The sequence below is a fragment of the Parasteatoda tepidariorum genome, chromosome 6 (assembly GCF_043381705.1).
Source record: "Parasteatoda tepidariorum isolate YZ-2023 chromosome 6, CAS_Ptep_4.0, whole genome shotgun sequence".
NCBI classification, from domain to species: domain Eukaryota; kingdom Metazoa; phylum Arthropoda; class Arachnida; order Araneae; family Theridiidae; genus Parasteatoda; species Parasteatoda tepidariorum.
In genome coordinates, this window is record NC_092209.1 from 72,049,997 (window position 1) to 72,067,444 (window position 17,448).

The 17,448-nt window shown below is 27.8% G+C and overlaps 1 protein-coding gene across 23 annotated transcripts in view; it reads right to left on the bottom strand.

Annotated features, from left to right (window-relative positions):
- Positions 1–1,269: 1,269 nt before the first annotated feature.
- The window catches only part of LOC107436654 (protein Gawky), a 32,244-nt gene continuing 16,065 nt past the window's right edge, over positions 1,270–17,448 (bottom strand). For 14 of the 23 annotated variants that reach the window (XM_016048433.3, XM_071182592.1, XM_016048435.4 and 11 more), the window contains 4 exons: positions 15,939–16,738; positions 11,367–11,563; positions 9,164–9,219; positions 1,270–2,860 (listed from right to left, as the gene is read on the bottom strand). In XM_016048433.3, coding sequence (XP_015903919.1) covers positions 2,330–2,860; positions 9,164–9,219; positions 11,367–11,563; positions 15,939–16,738 — 1,584 coding nt within the window. In that variant the 3' untranslated portion in view covers positions 1,270–2,329. Of the gene's footprint in view, positions 2,861–6,330; positions 6,389–9,163; positions 9,220–11,366; positions 11,564–15,938; positions 16,739–17,448 lie in introns of all 23 variants that reach the window. The other 9 variants (XM_016048438.4, XM_071182598.1, XM_071182594.1 and 6 more) reach the window with 3 other exon arrangements.

Genomic DNA, 17,448 nt, shown 5'->3' on the forward strand with positions numbered 1-17,448 from the left:
AAAAAATAATAATAATAATTATACACATTTGGAATGAGAAGAAAATAGGAATTACTAATAAAAGGAGTGTAATTATAAAAAAAAAAAAGAAGAAAAAAAATTTAAATCAGATTTATAATACAAAACAGGAAAACACAAATTAATAAATGAAATAGTCTCTCAAACCGCTAAGCACAACATATTAAACCTTACAGTTACAGTTTAATTATAGCATTTTACAGGCCTTTATTATATATATATATATTTACATCACTGGAATGAACATTCAGATCTCTTGTTGATTTGCTTTGTACTTTATACAGCTTTTGTAACTTTTAACATGAAACTTATCTCCTGATTACTTTCACACAATTTTCAGCCAAGCAAAACAAGATTGAAATAAATAAATTTGGTAGAAGATCAAGGGTAACTAAGAGTTGTCTAAGAGTAGAAGAGATAGGCTAACTATTTTAGACCTAAGGCACATGTTTACCTATATATCTTCCACAAATAAAAAATGTCAAGGCTTAGAAAATTAAAAGAATTCAAGATATCAGAATATGTGTGAACCTTATCTGATTAAAAAATAAATATAATAAAAAGGGGATTGATATTGGAATAATAAAGTTGGCAAGTTGAAAAGACAATACAGAATTTTTTTTTCTTTTTTCAAAAATTAGTTTATTCCATATCATAAAAAGAAAAATCTCCTTAAAACATGAAGAAGTTAAAGTTCTAATTCCATTTTTTAAAATATTAAAGAAAATAATTGTTACACTTTATTTAAATTACAGTACAGAACCCGTTATCCGAAAATCAGAAAACCAGAACGAAATTCGATAAATTTTCCCGCCATTTTCAAACAAAAAAATTTTTTTCCTCATGAGATTTTAGGATTTTTCTTTCTTTTTTGAAAGATGTTTACCTTACCATCATTTTGGAAATAATCATTAGTGTATTACTTCATCGTTTTTTCTTCTTTTTAAGATTATTTCTAAAAATTTTTTTTAGTTGGGTTTAACAATAAAAAAAAACGGCTTTTTGTACTGATTCAGAAAACCGGAAAAATCAGTTATCCGGAATAGCGATGGTCCCGATCGTTTCGGATAATCGGTTCTCTACTGTATTTAAAAAAATCTATAAAATCATTTTTAAAAAATGTATTTTTTAAATACATTATGGCACGTGTATAAATGTTGTGTTTATAAAGGAGTTAAAAGAACTTCATATTTTATTGTTGTGTTGTTTTTTTTTCTGAATAATTTTGTTCTTGTCAATGAAAAATTTAAATAACTATTGAAATTTGTTTTTAATCGCACTCATTTTGATCACAAAGCATTACAAGCATATATTTACAAATATAACAAACTCATAAATCAATTTTGACAAAAGTTTAAACACAACTAAAGCTAAAAGGTCACAGTTAAACATAATACTACTCAGGCAATATTTTAGCTCAAATTCAACAACAAAAACAACTGGAAAAAAACAAACAAACAATGTACTCTCCTTGCACATCAAAAAGGAATAACAAGTCAATATCACCAATAAAATAATTATTACTGAGAGTTTTAAATAACCTAAAGTTTCTTAATGCATCAATCTTGCAATGTAACAAAACATAGTCGAACAATAACGAGTATAATTAAATGAATCTAGTTTAAATGCGATCTACAAGATATAAGCAAATTAAACATTGACTGTGCACAATGAGGTTTTCTCTCATATTTGGCATTTGTAAAAGTATCTATGAAATTATATTTACATGTTCTAAATTTTTTTTTATATAATTATTCATATATATATATTTCTATTTTATACACAAACAGATTTTCCTGGCACCAAAAATACTAGACAAAATGTATTCACAACACACACATTACACCAATATTCATCTACAAGTGAGAATATTAACTGAGCATTTTCAGGAGCGTTAAATATATTATTGGGGAAGGCAGAACAAATTTAAAAGTAAAAAATTTTTTTCATGAATTTATCACATAATCAAAAACTTTGCGTTCATGAACGGACTACAGTTTCTCAGTTTTTATAAGTAGAGTGTTTTTAAAACAGTAAATATTCAATATCACACAATTTTTTTTTTTCCTCCTTCATTTCCACTACAAAAATGTTCAGTGGACACAGTTGCATTGAAAAATCTCAATTTTCGGCAATGGTCGGAAAAATACTGCAAAAGAACACACATTTTTCCTATATATAAGATAAAACTATTTTGGAAATTAAATATAGTTTAGTCTCTCCATGATGGGGGCATAGGCTATAATTTCTCAAAACTACTTTCATATTAGCCCCATAAAAATCACAAAATTCGATGGACAGATCATGAGTATCAGATTGTTTCGCTACCTCCGAGGAGGTCACCGGGTAGGAAAGAATTTAATGATGATGGAATACACTGATCGTGTTCAGTAGCTGACGATTGCATGGCCCACAAGCTATTGCCAGACCCAGAAAATGACCATAAATTAGAACTTTGTAAATTGAGACTTGTGCTATTCCAGTTGTTGGAAGAAGCTTTACCTGACGCAACACTACTGCTCGCAGCAGAGCTAGAGTTAGTGGGATAACTGGTTCCTGAAGTAAAGCTCGATTCAGAATTCCCACTTCCAGATGGCCATGATACGTTTGAGGACACTTGACCACTGGCAAGCTGAAGGTATTGCTTGACTTCCATTTCGGTAGGAATGTCAACAAGAATGGTGGTATTGCTAAGAACACAATTGTTCAAAGCAGAGCGAGCTTTCTCAGTCTCTTCCCTAGTTGAGTAACGAACAAGAGCAATACCATGATTAAGAAGCAAATGGAATAACTGTAATGGGCCATGTTGCAAACACAAGGTTTTTAAAGTGGATCCATCAATCTAAGAAAAGAAAATACATCAATTTGGTTTATGCACTCCAGATAAAAAAAAATATACATAGATATATTTTTTTTATATTCTATCATTCTTAAATATTATCTATAATAAATATTGAATCCAACTTCACTTATTTAAAAGATAGTTTATGATTTTCAATGATTCAACATTATAACGTAACATTACAATATTAAATATTTTTTATTATTTATAAGCAAATATGCATAAATACATATAATTAAAATTTAGACAGATTGTTCTTTTACACGTATTATGACTCTTTTTTATATCTGATAATTACTAGAATAATCAGTGAGACGAAAATATTTGTTGTAGCACCTCATTTACCCCAAGACCTGACTACTCTTTGGTTTTTGGAAACAGTTTTAAGAACAATTTTTACCTAGTCTATAAAAAACACCTCCAAATATTTTTGATCTTTATGAAGTCAAGAATTTTGTGCTAAGATGAGAGAATAATAATCCTTTAACATAAAATGCTCGTCATCATGTGCCAGAGCTTTGGTTTTATCTAAACTACATGCCTGAAAATATTTTAATAAAATTAGATGTGAAAAAACTGGTTTTGCTTCCTGTTTTAAGATTATAGTCTTAAAGATGCATCTCTTAAAAATAGTGAGTCAGAACTAAATTTGATCCTAACGTAGCGTAGCTTCGAACAAATTCTCTGTTACCCTTAAAAGTTTTATACAGGGGGTAATTGTGATTTAAATGGAAAAATCCTGAAAATTTTAAGAGCAAAAAATTGACATCAATTTATATACCATACATGTTTTGTATTTAACATACTCTTTTGAAATAAGATTTATAATTAAATTACCTAACAATAAAGAATATAACACCTTTATAGTAACTAATTTAAGAAAAATCTTAGTTCTTACAAAAATTTCGATGTTTGATTTTTGAAACTGCGTGAATATGAATTGCGATATTGAAATTTAAAATTGCGTAAATATGAATCGCGATATTAGATTTTAAAAACATGTGAATATTAATCGCAATGCATAGTTTTTAAATCACACAAAAATATGAAAATCGATGCTTGATATTGCAAACACGTGAATACAAATCACAATATTGAACTTTGAAAACTAGTGAATCTGAATTCTGACATTGGATTGTAAATTCACGTAATTGCCAATCGCTAAATTGATTTTAATAACGTGTAAATAAAAATCGCAACATAGGATTCTTAAATCATGTGGATCTGAATCACGATTTTTAAATCATGTGAATATGAATCACAACATGTAACTTTCAAATTAGGTAAATACGAAAATTGATATCCAAACCGCGTGAATAAGAAACACAATATTAGTGGATTCTGGCACAGTTCCAAATATACACGACATAGAATTTTTAAATCATGTGAATACGAATAACAAGATGTAACTTTTAATTACACTAATACGAAAATCAATTTTTGATATCCAAACTACGTGAATAAGAATAGTGATATTAGAATAGTGATTTCCACAAATACAAATCGCAACTAAGGATTTTTAAATCCCATGAATGCGAATCACAATGAAATGATTTTTAAATGATGGAATACGAATTACAACAAGTAACTTTTAAATTAGGTAAATACAAAAATCGATGTTTGTTTGATATCCAAACCGTGTGAATAAGAATCACAATATTAGTGGATTCCGGCACAGTTCCAAACATTCAAAATAAGCCACTCCAGAAGAATCAAATTGGATTTCTGCCCATTTGCAGAAGAATATGTGTATGTAAATTCTCGCTAACAGGAATTAGCGAAAATTTCAAAAAAATTTAATTTTGGATCGCAGAATCCCATGCAAATTTCCTAAATTATAAGTTTTTGATTAGTTTATATAAATATAGATATACTAAATAATAAGTTTTTGATTATTTTGTTTTACCTGTTCTGTCTAAAATATATTTCATTATCATTAAAATTTAATTTATTAACTTTCAAAGTCAAGCAATAACTACACTCATCATAATTGAAGAGCTGAGTTAATTAAAGGTCTGACATTTTCAAAGTGGATCAGAAGAAAAAAATGTGATATTAAAACCTATTTAGTTTTAGAAGGCAGGCTAATAATTCTTTGCCTTGCTTTAGTTACCACTATCTAATTTTAAAAAAAAATATGCAAGCATACTCAAAACTAATTTTAATGTGTGTGTTAAAAATTAGAGCAAAAATAATTCTGTGACATTAGACATACCTACATTGATGTGACTACTTTTTGTTTTTCCCCCTGATTTATAAATACCTCTGACAAGGTCATTTATTTGCTACCACTTAGCTCTTCAATTGTAAATAAGTGTAGAAGATATAAGCAAAATAAAGTTTTTTTTATTATATATTGTATAATATAGAATTCAGGAAGGTAATCAAGCGTAAAGAGTGTGTTCATATGGAAACTGATACAGAAAAAATGATGCAAAAGTAACATACAAGTGCACATTATTTAGCTAGTGAGCCACTGATACCTATAATTTCAAAAACATATTACGCACAATTCGAAGGTTAAAAATGTTTCAAATAATTATTCTGTTTCATTCAATCACTTTAAATACACAAAATAATAATAAAAAGTTTATACAAGCTGTAATTTTTCTAACAGTTAATTGCATGATCTTAAAAGTTGAAGTTTCCTGATGATTAATGTTTCCATGAATTTTTCATGGCATTTCAGATCTTTTATACTATTTCTATGAAATGTCTCTCAAATGACCCAGTAAACTTTTGTAAGCAATTTCAAGGATTAATTTGATACATCAAATAATTAATTTGATACATCATTAATTTAATATACCAAATTAATCCATTTATAAATGCAAATTTTATATTTATGAAATTTAGAAAAGGGACATATATTTAATATTCATATAATACATAAAAAAACAGTTTTTTTATTTTTTTGCCAATAAAAAAGAAACATTATTTTATAACTATTTAATGACTTAAACTTTGGATTCATTGACATTAAAAAAGGGCAACCACAAATAAAATAGTGTTTTCAATTAAATGTTGATAAATATATACTTTAAAGTAAATTTGTTGTTCAAAGAGTAAACTATAACAATAAAAAAGTATTTTGCGGTTTATCAAACCTTAACGTGTACTAAAATATACAGAATTAAAATTTATTAAAAAAAAGAATAATTAAAGTTGTTCATATTATTGTAATTTCCTTAAAGATTTTGTTTCACATTTCATAGCAATTAAAATTATGCCCATTATTTTTAAACACCTAACTTTTTTAACACTAAATTGATCATCATTAAAAAAATTTACAAAACTATTCAAAAAATTTTCAAGTCAGAACTGAGCTTAAATAAATACATCAAACACAAAAATAAATATTAAATAAACTTTTTGTAAATTTTAGCATAATATAAAAAGTATTATGCAAATTTATGATTATCGTAGTCATTATCTCTAAATATCAGAGGTAAACACAAAGTACGTCTCACCGATTTGGAAGTCTTATAGTGGATATCCATTACCTCCGCAGGCATAATATTGACCCCTCTAGAATAGAGGAGAAAGCTGTTATAAAGTAGAATTTACGGAATGTTTACCTATACCAGGGTCAGAGACAATGATAGCCGTTACTTTGTTAATAAAATAAATCCTGAAATGATCTCTAACTTTAAAGCATTAAAATATTTAATAAATTATCAATAATAAACCATTGATGTAAAAACTCATTTATGTTTCACCCATAGAAAAAACTTACAAACTTACTGTACATAATATTTTTTACGTCCTAAGAATGCACTTACTCATTAGTACACTCCTTAAAATTAATAATTAAAATAATTTTAGCTAAGAGGACAGAAAAAATTTGTAAAATATTTTTTTCAGAACAACTTCAGATTTCACTAGAGATAGTTAAAAAAAAATTGCACAGAATTTTTTTTTTAAATTAAAAGCTTTGTAAAATGGCAGATTTTTAGTGTATGGGTTTTTCAAGGTTTCCTTAGGTTTATATTTGTTCCTTTAATCTTTAGTTCTCTAAACTGATGCAAGGTTTAAATATGTAACAAACAGTGGTTTCTTTAAAAAAAAAATTTTAAAACCTATAATTTTTTCTCTTCAAATTGCTATGAACTAAAACAAAATTTTGCAATAATGGCCGAATTTTCACATAATAACATGCAATACCAACATTTTGAAAAGTATATTTAAAATATGTTAATTTGTTACAGATGATATTTTAGGTAACAAAACCAGACAAAAATACAGTTAAGCTTCAAAATATAGGAAGAGGGGTTATCAAGAACCTGCAATATAAGGTCCCAATAGTTTGTTTAGATGAAATTAAAAGTTTTGATTCCATGAATTTTACTTTTGGCATATTTTACTATAAGAAATCAAATTTTTATTTTTCTCAAGAACTAATCAACAATTTGCATTCAAATTTTGTCATTCAAAACAATACGGATTAAAAGGGTGCAAACATTTGTATGCCTTACAATTCAAAAATTCAAGCTTATAAATAAATAATGAAATAAAAAGAATTCTTTTTAGATTTTATAACTGTACAAATTTTATAACTGCAAACAATTTTTTTTTTATTTATTTGCTTCAGTTCTGACCAAAGAGTAATGCACATAAAGTCAAGTTAATATTAAGATGTCCAAATTTTAAGCTGCTCTTCTAAAAATATTGGGACCATATATTTCAGATTGTTGCTATTTTCTATAGTATGAAGATAAAAAAAATCGAATCTGCAGGGAAAAAAAAGTAAGTTTATTCAGAGAAAGTATGTTTTTGTTGTCTGGTTTTGTAACTTAAAATATTATCTGCTCAAATTAATCAGCATACTTGAGGTTAGGCCCTTGAGTCTTAGACTCCAAAAATTTAATCATGAAATTAAAAGTAATTAAGGCGCTCTTTTTCTATTAATTCTAGTTTTTTTAAAATTATTATTAAATTTATTTTCTAAAGCTGGCTGAATGCTACCTTAAACTAAGTGAATGTTGTGCATCTGGGCTTTTCCCAAGAAATTTCTCCCAAATACAAATTTTTCACTGAATAAGAAAAAAAAAAAAAAAAAAAAAGAATTTTAAGAAGGATAAAAAACAGGAGAAAGGAGCTCTTTAGGCTTCACAAATCAGCTGGCTCATCATAACTTAGGCACCATTTTTTATATTTTCAAGGCTTCTAAAGCACCATAATTTTGGTGTTTAATGTGTAGTAAAATGTGAAAAAGCTTTTAGGATTAATCCAAGACTTAAAATAGCGGGTAGTGTATTTTCAAATATTATTATTAATATTTGGAGCCAAAATACTTATTAGTTTGCTTTACTCATTAATAATTAAGCTTAATTTTAACTCATTAAGCTTAATTAAGCTCATTTTTAAGCACAGCCTAATAGAGAAGAATTTTGCTATCTTTATATCAAGTTTAACTAAAACATTTGTGGATGGTTTTTATATCCGACGCTGAACATTCGATCGAATTTTGGGTTTACCACTACTTATGTTCCGTAGCCTTCTAATTTTGAAACCAATCCAAAATACAAGGAAACTCCTGGATCAAGTATTGGGGGAAATTTGCCTTTGTGGAGGACTTTTTGATGGAAATAACCTGGATCTGTGTTACATGGAGAGAAAAACCACGAAAACCTCCCACGCTTAACCTGACGTCAATGGGACTCCAACCTATGATCCGCCTACCACTGAGGATATTTTATGTCAGGATTGTGGTCACTGCGAAATTTGTATCGACCAGTCATTGCTGGAATTCAAACCTGGTACACCTCATTAGAAGGCGAATGCTCTATCTCCTGAGCCACCAGGATTCTCTACAGATGTTTGACCGTGTGAAGCTAAATACAGATGGCGCGAGAGTTTAAAATTCATCGTAAGACTTCAGGGTAAATAATACACCTAAACTTGAAAAAGCATGCCATCCAATAGTATTATACTAATAGTGTTTACAATATAACACATCCTTTCAATTTAAGTTGCAATGAAACAAACAACAAATGAATTAGGTTTCATCATAGCAAGCATGCTATGATGAAACCCCAAAACATAAAACCTTGATAGTTTACACAAATATAGCCAAAACAAAGATAACACTAAAAGAAAAAAAAAGGCAAACCTTACACTTTATTTATGTTTTGATAATAATTTTCTTAAATTTGTTTCAGCCTCTCCAGTTAGAATTCGTAAATTCCAAGAAACTCTTATTCATGGTAAAATTATGCGCAAATTTAATTACAAATTACTATAATAAAACTTGTATAAATTCTAAGAGAAATAAAAAAATAAGAGCTTTAAAAACCTGTGTACCTGAGGTGTAAGATTTTTCAAAACCAGAAAATTTGAGCCACCTTGCTTCTCCCAAGCTGTAAAAAGGAATTAAAGAAACCTTGAATCAATTAATCTTAAAATGAATGCACAATTTATGATAAATTTTTAATCACTAAATGAAAGAGGTTCTTTATATAAGTTAATTCGAAAGCTATTAAAACATTCAAAGCATATATACACACACAAGAATTTTTTTTTTAAAAGTTCTTAATTTAGAAACTGACTATCCACTAAAAAAAAAAAAAAATTTATACAAAGATAGAATTTGAAATGTTTCAATTTGGTTGTCTTAAAATGCATTTATTGAATTAATGTTCAGTATTAATAAACACAAATAATTAATAAATTTTTCAATATTCTAAAAAGTATGAAGACACACAGCATTTGTTAAGGGTAGTTTAAAAGCTGAAAATATAAGTAAAAATAAAACTAAGTTAGATATGTTGCCGACATTTGAAACACATATCAGAAACGACATAAAATTAAACTATCTCTGAATTAGGGTTTAAAACCTGTTGTTCAAGAAAGAACCCATCATATTTCTGACCATAAAAAATTCAGTTTTTAACGTGAATAATTTTTAAAAAAAATCTAACTCAAAATTAAGGCAAAACTAGGTTAACAAGAAATTATAGATAAGCGAATTGCTGCGCAGATAATCTAAAGAATGGTCAAGGTATACAGAAAAAACCTTAAAACTTTAATTATTAAAAAATAAATCAAAACCTTAAAAATTCATCAATTAATTTGTAGGTTTCTGAATCATACAGGGTACCTGCTACATTTTAGATTTTCAAATTCATGACTTTCCTAGAATTTTTCATATCTTAACGAAGTTATTATTTTCTCAAACAAAAACGCAACAAGAAATTTAAAAAAACATTATAATAACATAAATTTAAATGATAGGTATAACCAAAACTGTTATACCCTGCATCGTCATATTTAAAGATTTTAAATTAAAAATTAGATTTTTCAGCTACTTAAATCCATGACTTACCATGATTTTCTTTTTAAAAAAAAAACAGTTAAAATTATGACATTTCATGACAAATTTTGTTCAATACCGAAATTCATGACTTTCTAGGTGTGCGGATACCCTGCATACATGTTTTCTGTGCAATACAGCATGGTCATGCTCTCCCCCAATATAATCTTACCATTTAAGATTTCTTGTTTGCATATCATATAAAAAAAAAATACAGTCATTGAAAAGGATTTAGAAGTTATTTGATATATTATACGAAAGGTATTGATAAAAGGAAACCTGAAAGTTCATGAAATATTAACATAAATTTTTTTCCTATGAAGCACAAAAAAAAATTTTTTTGACATCTTTAAACTTATTAACAAAAGACAGATGGAGGGGATTATTATAATTTGTCGATAGAAAAAAGTCCCCTCACCACAAAATCTAAAGCCGTCAGCTCAGTGGCGTAAGCAGAATTTTTTCAAGGGGGGTGTTCATAATTTTCTGAAACTACTAAAAGAAATTCGAGTATGTACTAAGGCACTATTTTGTCCTTATTTTAGAGAGCTAGACAATTTTGACTTTTTATTTAGACAACATGGTTCAGTTCAATTTTAATTTGATTTTTTAAGTTTAAAAACATAATGTAATATCTTCTCGCATGTAATATCTTCTGAAAAAAGTCCAATGTCATATGGGTGCGAAGTACAATTTTTAAGCCACTTAAACATGAACAATAGTGGACAGCGTAAATACGAAACAAGACATCTGAGATAAAATTGTGAAAATACAAAACACGGTGCGCGATCCTCAATTACATAAATAGGAATCACAATGTGTGATTTTAAATCATATGAATGATATTTATATTCTTGTTTGCATTAGTAGGGAAAAAAGGGTAAAAACCAATTTTCCTTCCCCTCCGGAATACAGAAACTTTTTCAAAGAGTTGAGCATTTTTCTTTTTTCTGCGATTGACTTTCGGGTACATTAATCAGGTCTATGCACTATATCGTTAAAAGAATGAGCTTTATATACAATTCTATATAATATGCGAAAGCATAGGATACATTTTATCCCTCCCAATATGGAAAGCCTGTTTCTAATAACAGAATTTACTTCATAAAAAATAATTAGAAGACCTGAATATTCTCATAACTCCATGGTATAAAACATTAAACATAATAAATTAAATACATAAACAGTTCATACCAGAACTTGAAGACCAACCTTGAGGGAGACTATCATTATTTCTCCAATTCGAGGAAAACTGCTTTTGACCATTCAACCCTGGAGGAGGACGAGAAGTTTTTGGCATTTGAGTTGAACCTTTCCATGTCCCTCTATCTTGATCTGATGGCTGATTTCCCCATGATCTAGAATTGCCAGTTTTTAAAGCAGAATTACCACTGTAAAGAGTAAATCATAATTTAAAAATTAACAATAAAAAAACTTGTTAAATAATGATAATTGCTAATAATTTCTTGAGAGCTATGCATATTAAAAAACTAATTTTTGTACTTGCGTTTCATTTCTTCATTATCCTTAAATTTAGTTCTTAAAAATAAAAATCAACATAATAGCAAAAAATATCAAAATAAAACAAGGAGTAATAAAGAATTTTAAGAAATAAAGAGAAAAAAAAATGAATATTTAACTGTAAAGCATTTAGCATTTGAGTGTGTCTATTTGAACAATTCTTCACCCTTCAAACTTTCTCATTAAATAACAGGAAAAAAAATGGTTTTTTGACCCAAAAAAAAAAATATATGAAAGAAAATTAACTTTAGGTGTCACAAAAGTTTAGCCAACTAAAAAAAGGGATTATTGATGGGCTATATATAACTTAAATGCAAACCTTGAAGCAAAAGCTCCACATTTTTCAGCCATGCATCACAATGCAAAAGGACAAATCTGATTATAAATTTTATTTTCAACTCTCACACCAAAAAAAATAAATAAATAAATAAAAAAATTGAGTTGAATACATTTGTTATTGTTAATCAATTAAGCTGTTTCATTTAACATAGATGTTTTTTAGTTTATATTTATAAAAAAAAAAGAATTATAAAAGCGTCAAAGAACATATACAAACAGGCTTTCTAGAAAAGAACAAAAACAATTAAAACATCAATATGAAATTAAAAACAAAAGCTTTAAAACTGCAAACCTCACAAAAAACTTTCAATTAGTTTTATTTCTTGCCATTGTTGGTAAAAAGTAATAAATGATATTATACTATTTGAACGTATATCAGACCAAATAGAAAGTAAAATTTTTATACATAAGAAATTCAAATTATATATATAAAAAACAGATTTAAAAACTAATAATAGTTACCTGTTCATAAAAAAGCTGAAAGCTGCAGAGAAATATTTAACTTCTGACTATGTTAAGTTAACAGGGATGCCAACTCCTAGAAACTTTCCTATTGGTAATCGAAGAATTTTTCATAGTAAATATGGATTATGAACGAAAACTTTGCTCAGATGGTTCTTGAAAAGTTATTATGAGCAAAAATTTATCTTAAATACATTTATAAATTTGACCATATAAATCTTTTATGTCTCAAATTTGTTTAGTTGCTCATATTTTCAAATTATTTTTTCATGATGTAATAAAACATAAACGAAGTTACCATTAGCGATGTTTTTATAAAGTCAGGCTTAAAACTCTCAATACAACCAAACACTTTCAAATTCTTCCCAATCAGGATATGAATGTAAAAATAAAATGCTTATTAATAGTGCTTAAAACAATCTGCTAGATTTACAAACACTCACAGATTCAATATGTTATTGATAACATAAAATGATCATTTTACGCAATTTTGGTGACTTTCCAATATCAATATAGATTTACAGTAACAATGCAGCAGTTGGCATCCCTACAATATACAATATGCTTAAGAATGGTCTTAAATTCTTCCTTCATTTTCACATTGTTAAATGTTTGCAAGCGTGAGAATAACTCCAAATTATTTTTTTGACACTTTTGTAGCAAAATTATACTATATCAGAGAATTAATGATTTAAAAAATCTTTCATATATCAATGATTAATTTGTTGTACTTTACTATTTTTTCAGTATAAATTCAATTTGCATTTGGTGCACTTGATACCACACACTCAAAAAAGTAAAGCTTTATAGAAGCAAAACGATATATAACGTACTGCTAAATGATGTAAAATGTAATGCTAAATAATGTATAGTTTAAAAAATCTAGATTTTTTTGACAAAAAAAAAATTAACAGTTTGTTTTTGTCACATCTAAAAAAAAAGCTACATAATTTAGTTTAAACTTAAAAACATAATTAAATTTGCAGTATCCACCTACAAGCTTTTGTATTAATTCAATCAGCAAAATGTGTATCTATACCTCTAGCTTAATGTGTTAATCAATGATACAGTTAATAGCGGAGTAAAGAATTTAACAATCAAACAAAAAGAAACTTTCTCCAGAATAATTCACCAAGCCGTTCTTTTTGTTGCCAGATCAATACCTCCATATTTCGTCTAGTTCAAAATTAGTCTTAACTTTTAGAATTCACTTAGTAAGTTAATTTCCTTCTTTAGCTCTACAGCCAGTTGTACACCAAGGCTGCCAAATGTAGTAAATTGAAATGACGAAAAATAGATAACTTTCAAATATAAAGTGTACTTTATGAGCTTTCTGTATTAACAACATAGCTAAGGCAAATTGATAACAATTATGATAATTGTATCTCAGATATTAAAATGCAAGAAAAGCTAAGTCTTAAATCAACATCAAATTGTGATACTTCATGGGTTCTATTGTTTCTGTAAGTCAATTTCGCTATGTAGAAGTAACTGTAGTCTAATTTAGTTTTCAATCTTTTTCTCAGAAATTTGTTTAGTAAAAACTAATCTGAGAAATAGCAAACTAGATATCACTTTATATCATGTTTATTAAAAGAGCAATTTTACAAGCTTCAGAAGCTCAAACTATAGTCCTTGTATAGTAATAACAATATTCATGAATAAACTACATCATTTTTTATACAAAAGTACTTTGGGAATATTAAATATTAACAGCTTTTTCTGTGCTCACTAAATAAAATAATATCACAAAAACACTTAAAAATAAGTACAAAGGAAACTCATAAAATTAAACTTTGCAATTAACACAAACACAAATAGAATTAAAAATGACAAAAACAAAAAAGATCACTTATACAAAACAAAACAAAAAAAATATTAGTTAAAGATCTATCAACATTATAAACATCTGCCTTTAACCTGCTTTGCAAAGTATGAATTGGCAAACAAGACAATATTCATCATGCAATAATTATAGACACTAACATAACCTTGAAGGAAGTAAATAATAATTAATTGTTATGAATCAACAAAGCACTTTAAATAATAAAAAAAAAGTAAATGTACAAAAAATCTTTCCAACACAGCTACCAATCACCAAAGCATTGTTAAAAAGTAGTAACCAGCAACATAAGGTTTGTGAAGCAGAGATTACTTTTTTTTTTAAACACATAAAAACACATGATTTTAAATTTTTTCTAACAGTATGAACATAAGGAATGCTTATATCAAAAAAATAGTATTAGAGAATACTTAATTCTACATTGTTCTTCCAATGTTTTAATGTTATATTTAATTAAGAGTTTCACTAAGTGTAATTGCAGTTATATAAAAAAGTGATTATTTTTGGCATCATAGGTTTTAAAAAAATAATGCATTTTTATTAATTTAAAGATGCACAATTAAAACTATGATATGAAAAACCATGAAAACTAATTGCAGAAAGGGAAAACTATAAGCTCACACAACGGAATTAAAAAAAAAAAAGTAGTAAAAATTTTTAGAATTAAAAATTAACTCATAACGATATAAAAATTCATGTGAGCTTATAAAATATCGAAAACACTATTCTTATTTGGAAGTCTAATATTTAATAATAATAATAAAAAATGTGCCATGTTATTAGGATCGACCATAATGAAAGAAGCTATGCCAGAAAATCACACCTAGACTTGCATGTCTTCTCTTCGAGTTAACTAGTTAGAATAATGTAGAGCAGAGAAACTTCTCAAAACTTTTTCCATTTGTGAAAGCAATATAACATGCTTTCTCAAGGAAGATGTTTTGTTATCAAATATAATCAAATTTCATTAAAAAAAACTTCCAGTTAAAAATAAAAATATTAGGTTAAATGTTAATCATAGAAGATGAGTGTCAAGCGAAAAATCTATCTCATTTTTTTAGTGGATTGAATGTAAATAAATACTTTCAGTTTAATAGAAAAATAAAATCTTTAGATAATTTCTTGTTTTTTATTCTATATGTACAAACTTTATTTTATAAAATTGGAACAAAACCATCTACATACAGTTAAATGATAAATTTCCACCTAAAAGGATTAACAAACTTTATTACCATCTCCTTACACTTAGCATATCATTACCTAACAATTTCGTACTTAGATCAAATTGAAGTGGGAAAAAAAGTTAATAAAAGGTTGCAGTTTTCAAGATAATATCTATTTTAAAACCGTAACAATGCATTAATGAATAGATTAAATAGAAGAAATAATTATAACATATTAATTAATTTTGAAAACCAAATAGTAATAACACAATTTTTAAACTGCTTTGTTAAGGGGTTAAATAAAAACTTAATGGAAAAAAGTGCAAAAGGAACAATTTTATGGTCCAAAAGTGAAATAATATACTGTCAGGTTTATAAAAGTTGATGCATGCAATCAGAGAAATAATAATGAATTATTTGTATGAAAAATATCCTTGCCTATTTTGAGTTGGTGGTGGTGAGAATGTCCAAGTACTTGATGTGAGGGATGAACTAGAAAGATTGGGTATATTTTGCTTGCTGTTCCAGGTAAAAAGTTCAGAGTCCTTAATACTGTTCAGAGATAATGGAGATTTGGCAATGCTTCCAGGTGTCACATGGGGGTCATCTTCAAAATTTTTGATGCGAGAGGTACCTTTCCAAGGCTTTCCTGGTTCAAATTCAGGCACAAGGTCATTTAAATTGTAGGACTGGGAAGAGCTAGAAGTGGAGGGATTTGTGGAAGTGGCAGGAGAATCTTTGTTGTCTGAGGCACTGTTGTGTTTGTTACTGCCACTCCCGTCTGAGATAGTCTCACAGTTACCGATGCTGTCACTGCTTCCTGGCACAGTGTTGGAATCATTAGGATCTGACCAAGTATCATTTTGTGACCGGGTCATTTCGTTCCAAACATTTTCGCTCAAGGGTTGCAAGTTGGATGAAGAGTGGCTAGCATTTCCAGAAGAAAGACTGTTCGATGACGATGACTTTGTGATTGAACCAGGAGCACGGCTGAATTCACTACCACTAACACTATTGTCTCTATTATTTTCACTGGAAGTAGGATTATCTTCCTTATCAAATGGAGGCAGCTTCCACTGATTAAGTCTTGAATGGCTTTGAGAGGGTGGTTCTTTCATTGATAAGTCCCTGAATTCAGAATGCAAGCCATTTATAGACTCGAGATTAGATTTTACAACATCAAACGAGGACGGCTGAGGATTTTGGAGGGATGGATGCTGCACAGGCAATTGAACTTGCTAATGAGGGAGGGGAAAAAAAAACAGAAATGGAATCAATATCCAAAGTTAGTATCTTTTGGTTTATTATAGATATCAAGACAATGGATTTTAAAATTAAAACTTTTATTTTGATGAAAGAAATTTATTTTTATTTATTTACTTTTTTAAAGCCAGTTCTAGGTATATAAGTTATTTTAAGTACCAATTCATGAATACATTAACGAAGCACATTTTAAATATGCCTAATTAATATATGTCTAACTAATATGCACAAAAATCAGGAATATCAGTGCAAAATATTTTTTATCAGGAAAATCAGGACAGCTAAAACCCTGCATAATGAAAGGTAAACACTTTATATAAAATTAGTGAGTTTTGTTGGAACTCAAAGTCAGAGAAGTGTGCTCCAAATATAGATGTTTGAATGTTAACTTTTCAAACACAGTTCTTCATTAGTTTCCATGTAGAATTTTTTTTTAAATTAATAACAATACTTTTAATCAATATTTCAAATAATTATGGGCAAAAAAAAAAGAAAAAAAAATTACAACAGAGCAGGTTAAAACCTTTCACAGAATATTTCCATTATCTTGCCTAAGATTTAAATAGATTGAACTTTTACAACTTTGGTATAGCAATAGCTTGAACCACTTTAACAATTCATGGTATGCTGAGATGGCTTTGTCCTACACAACTTGCTTATTCAAAGAAAAAAATTTAAAATTTTT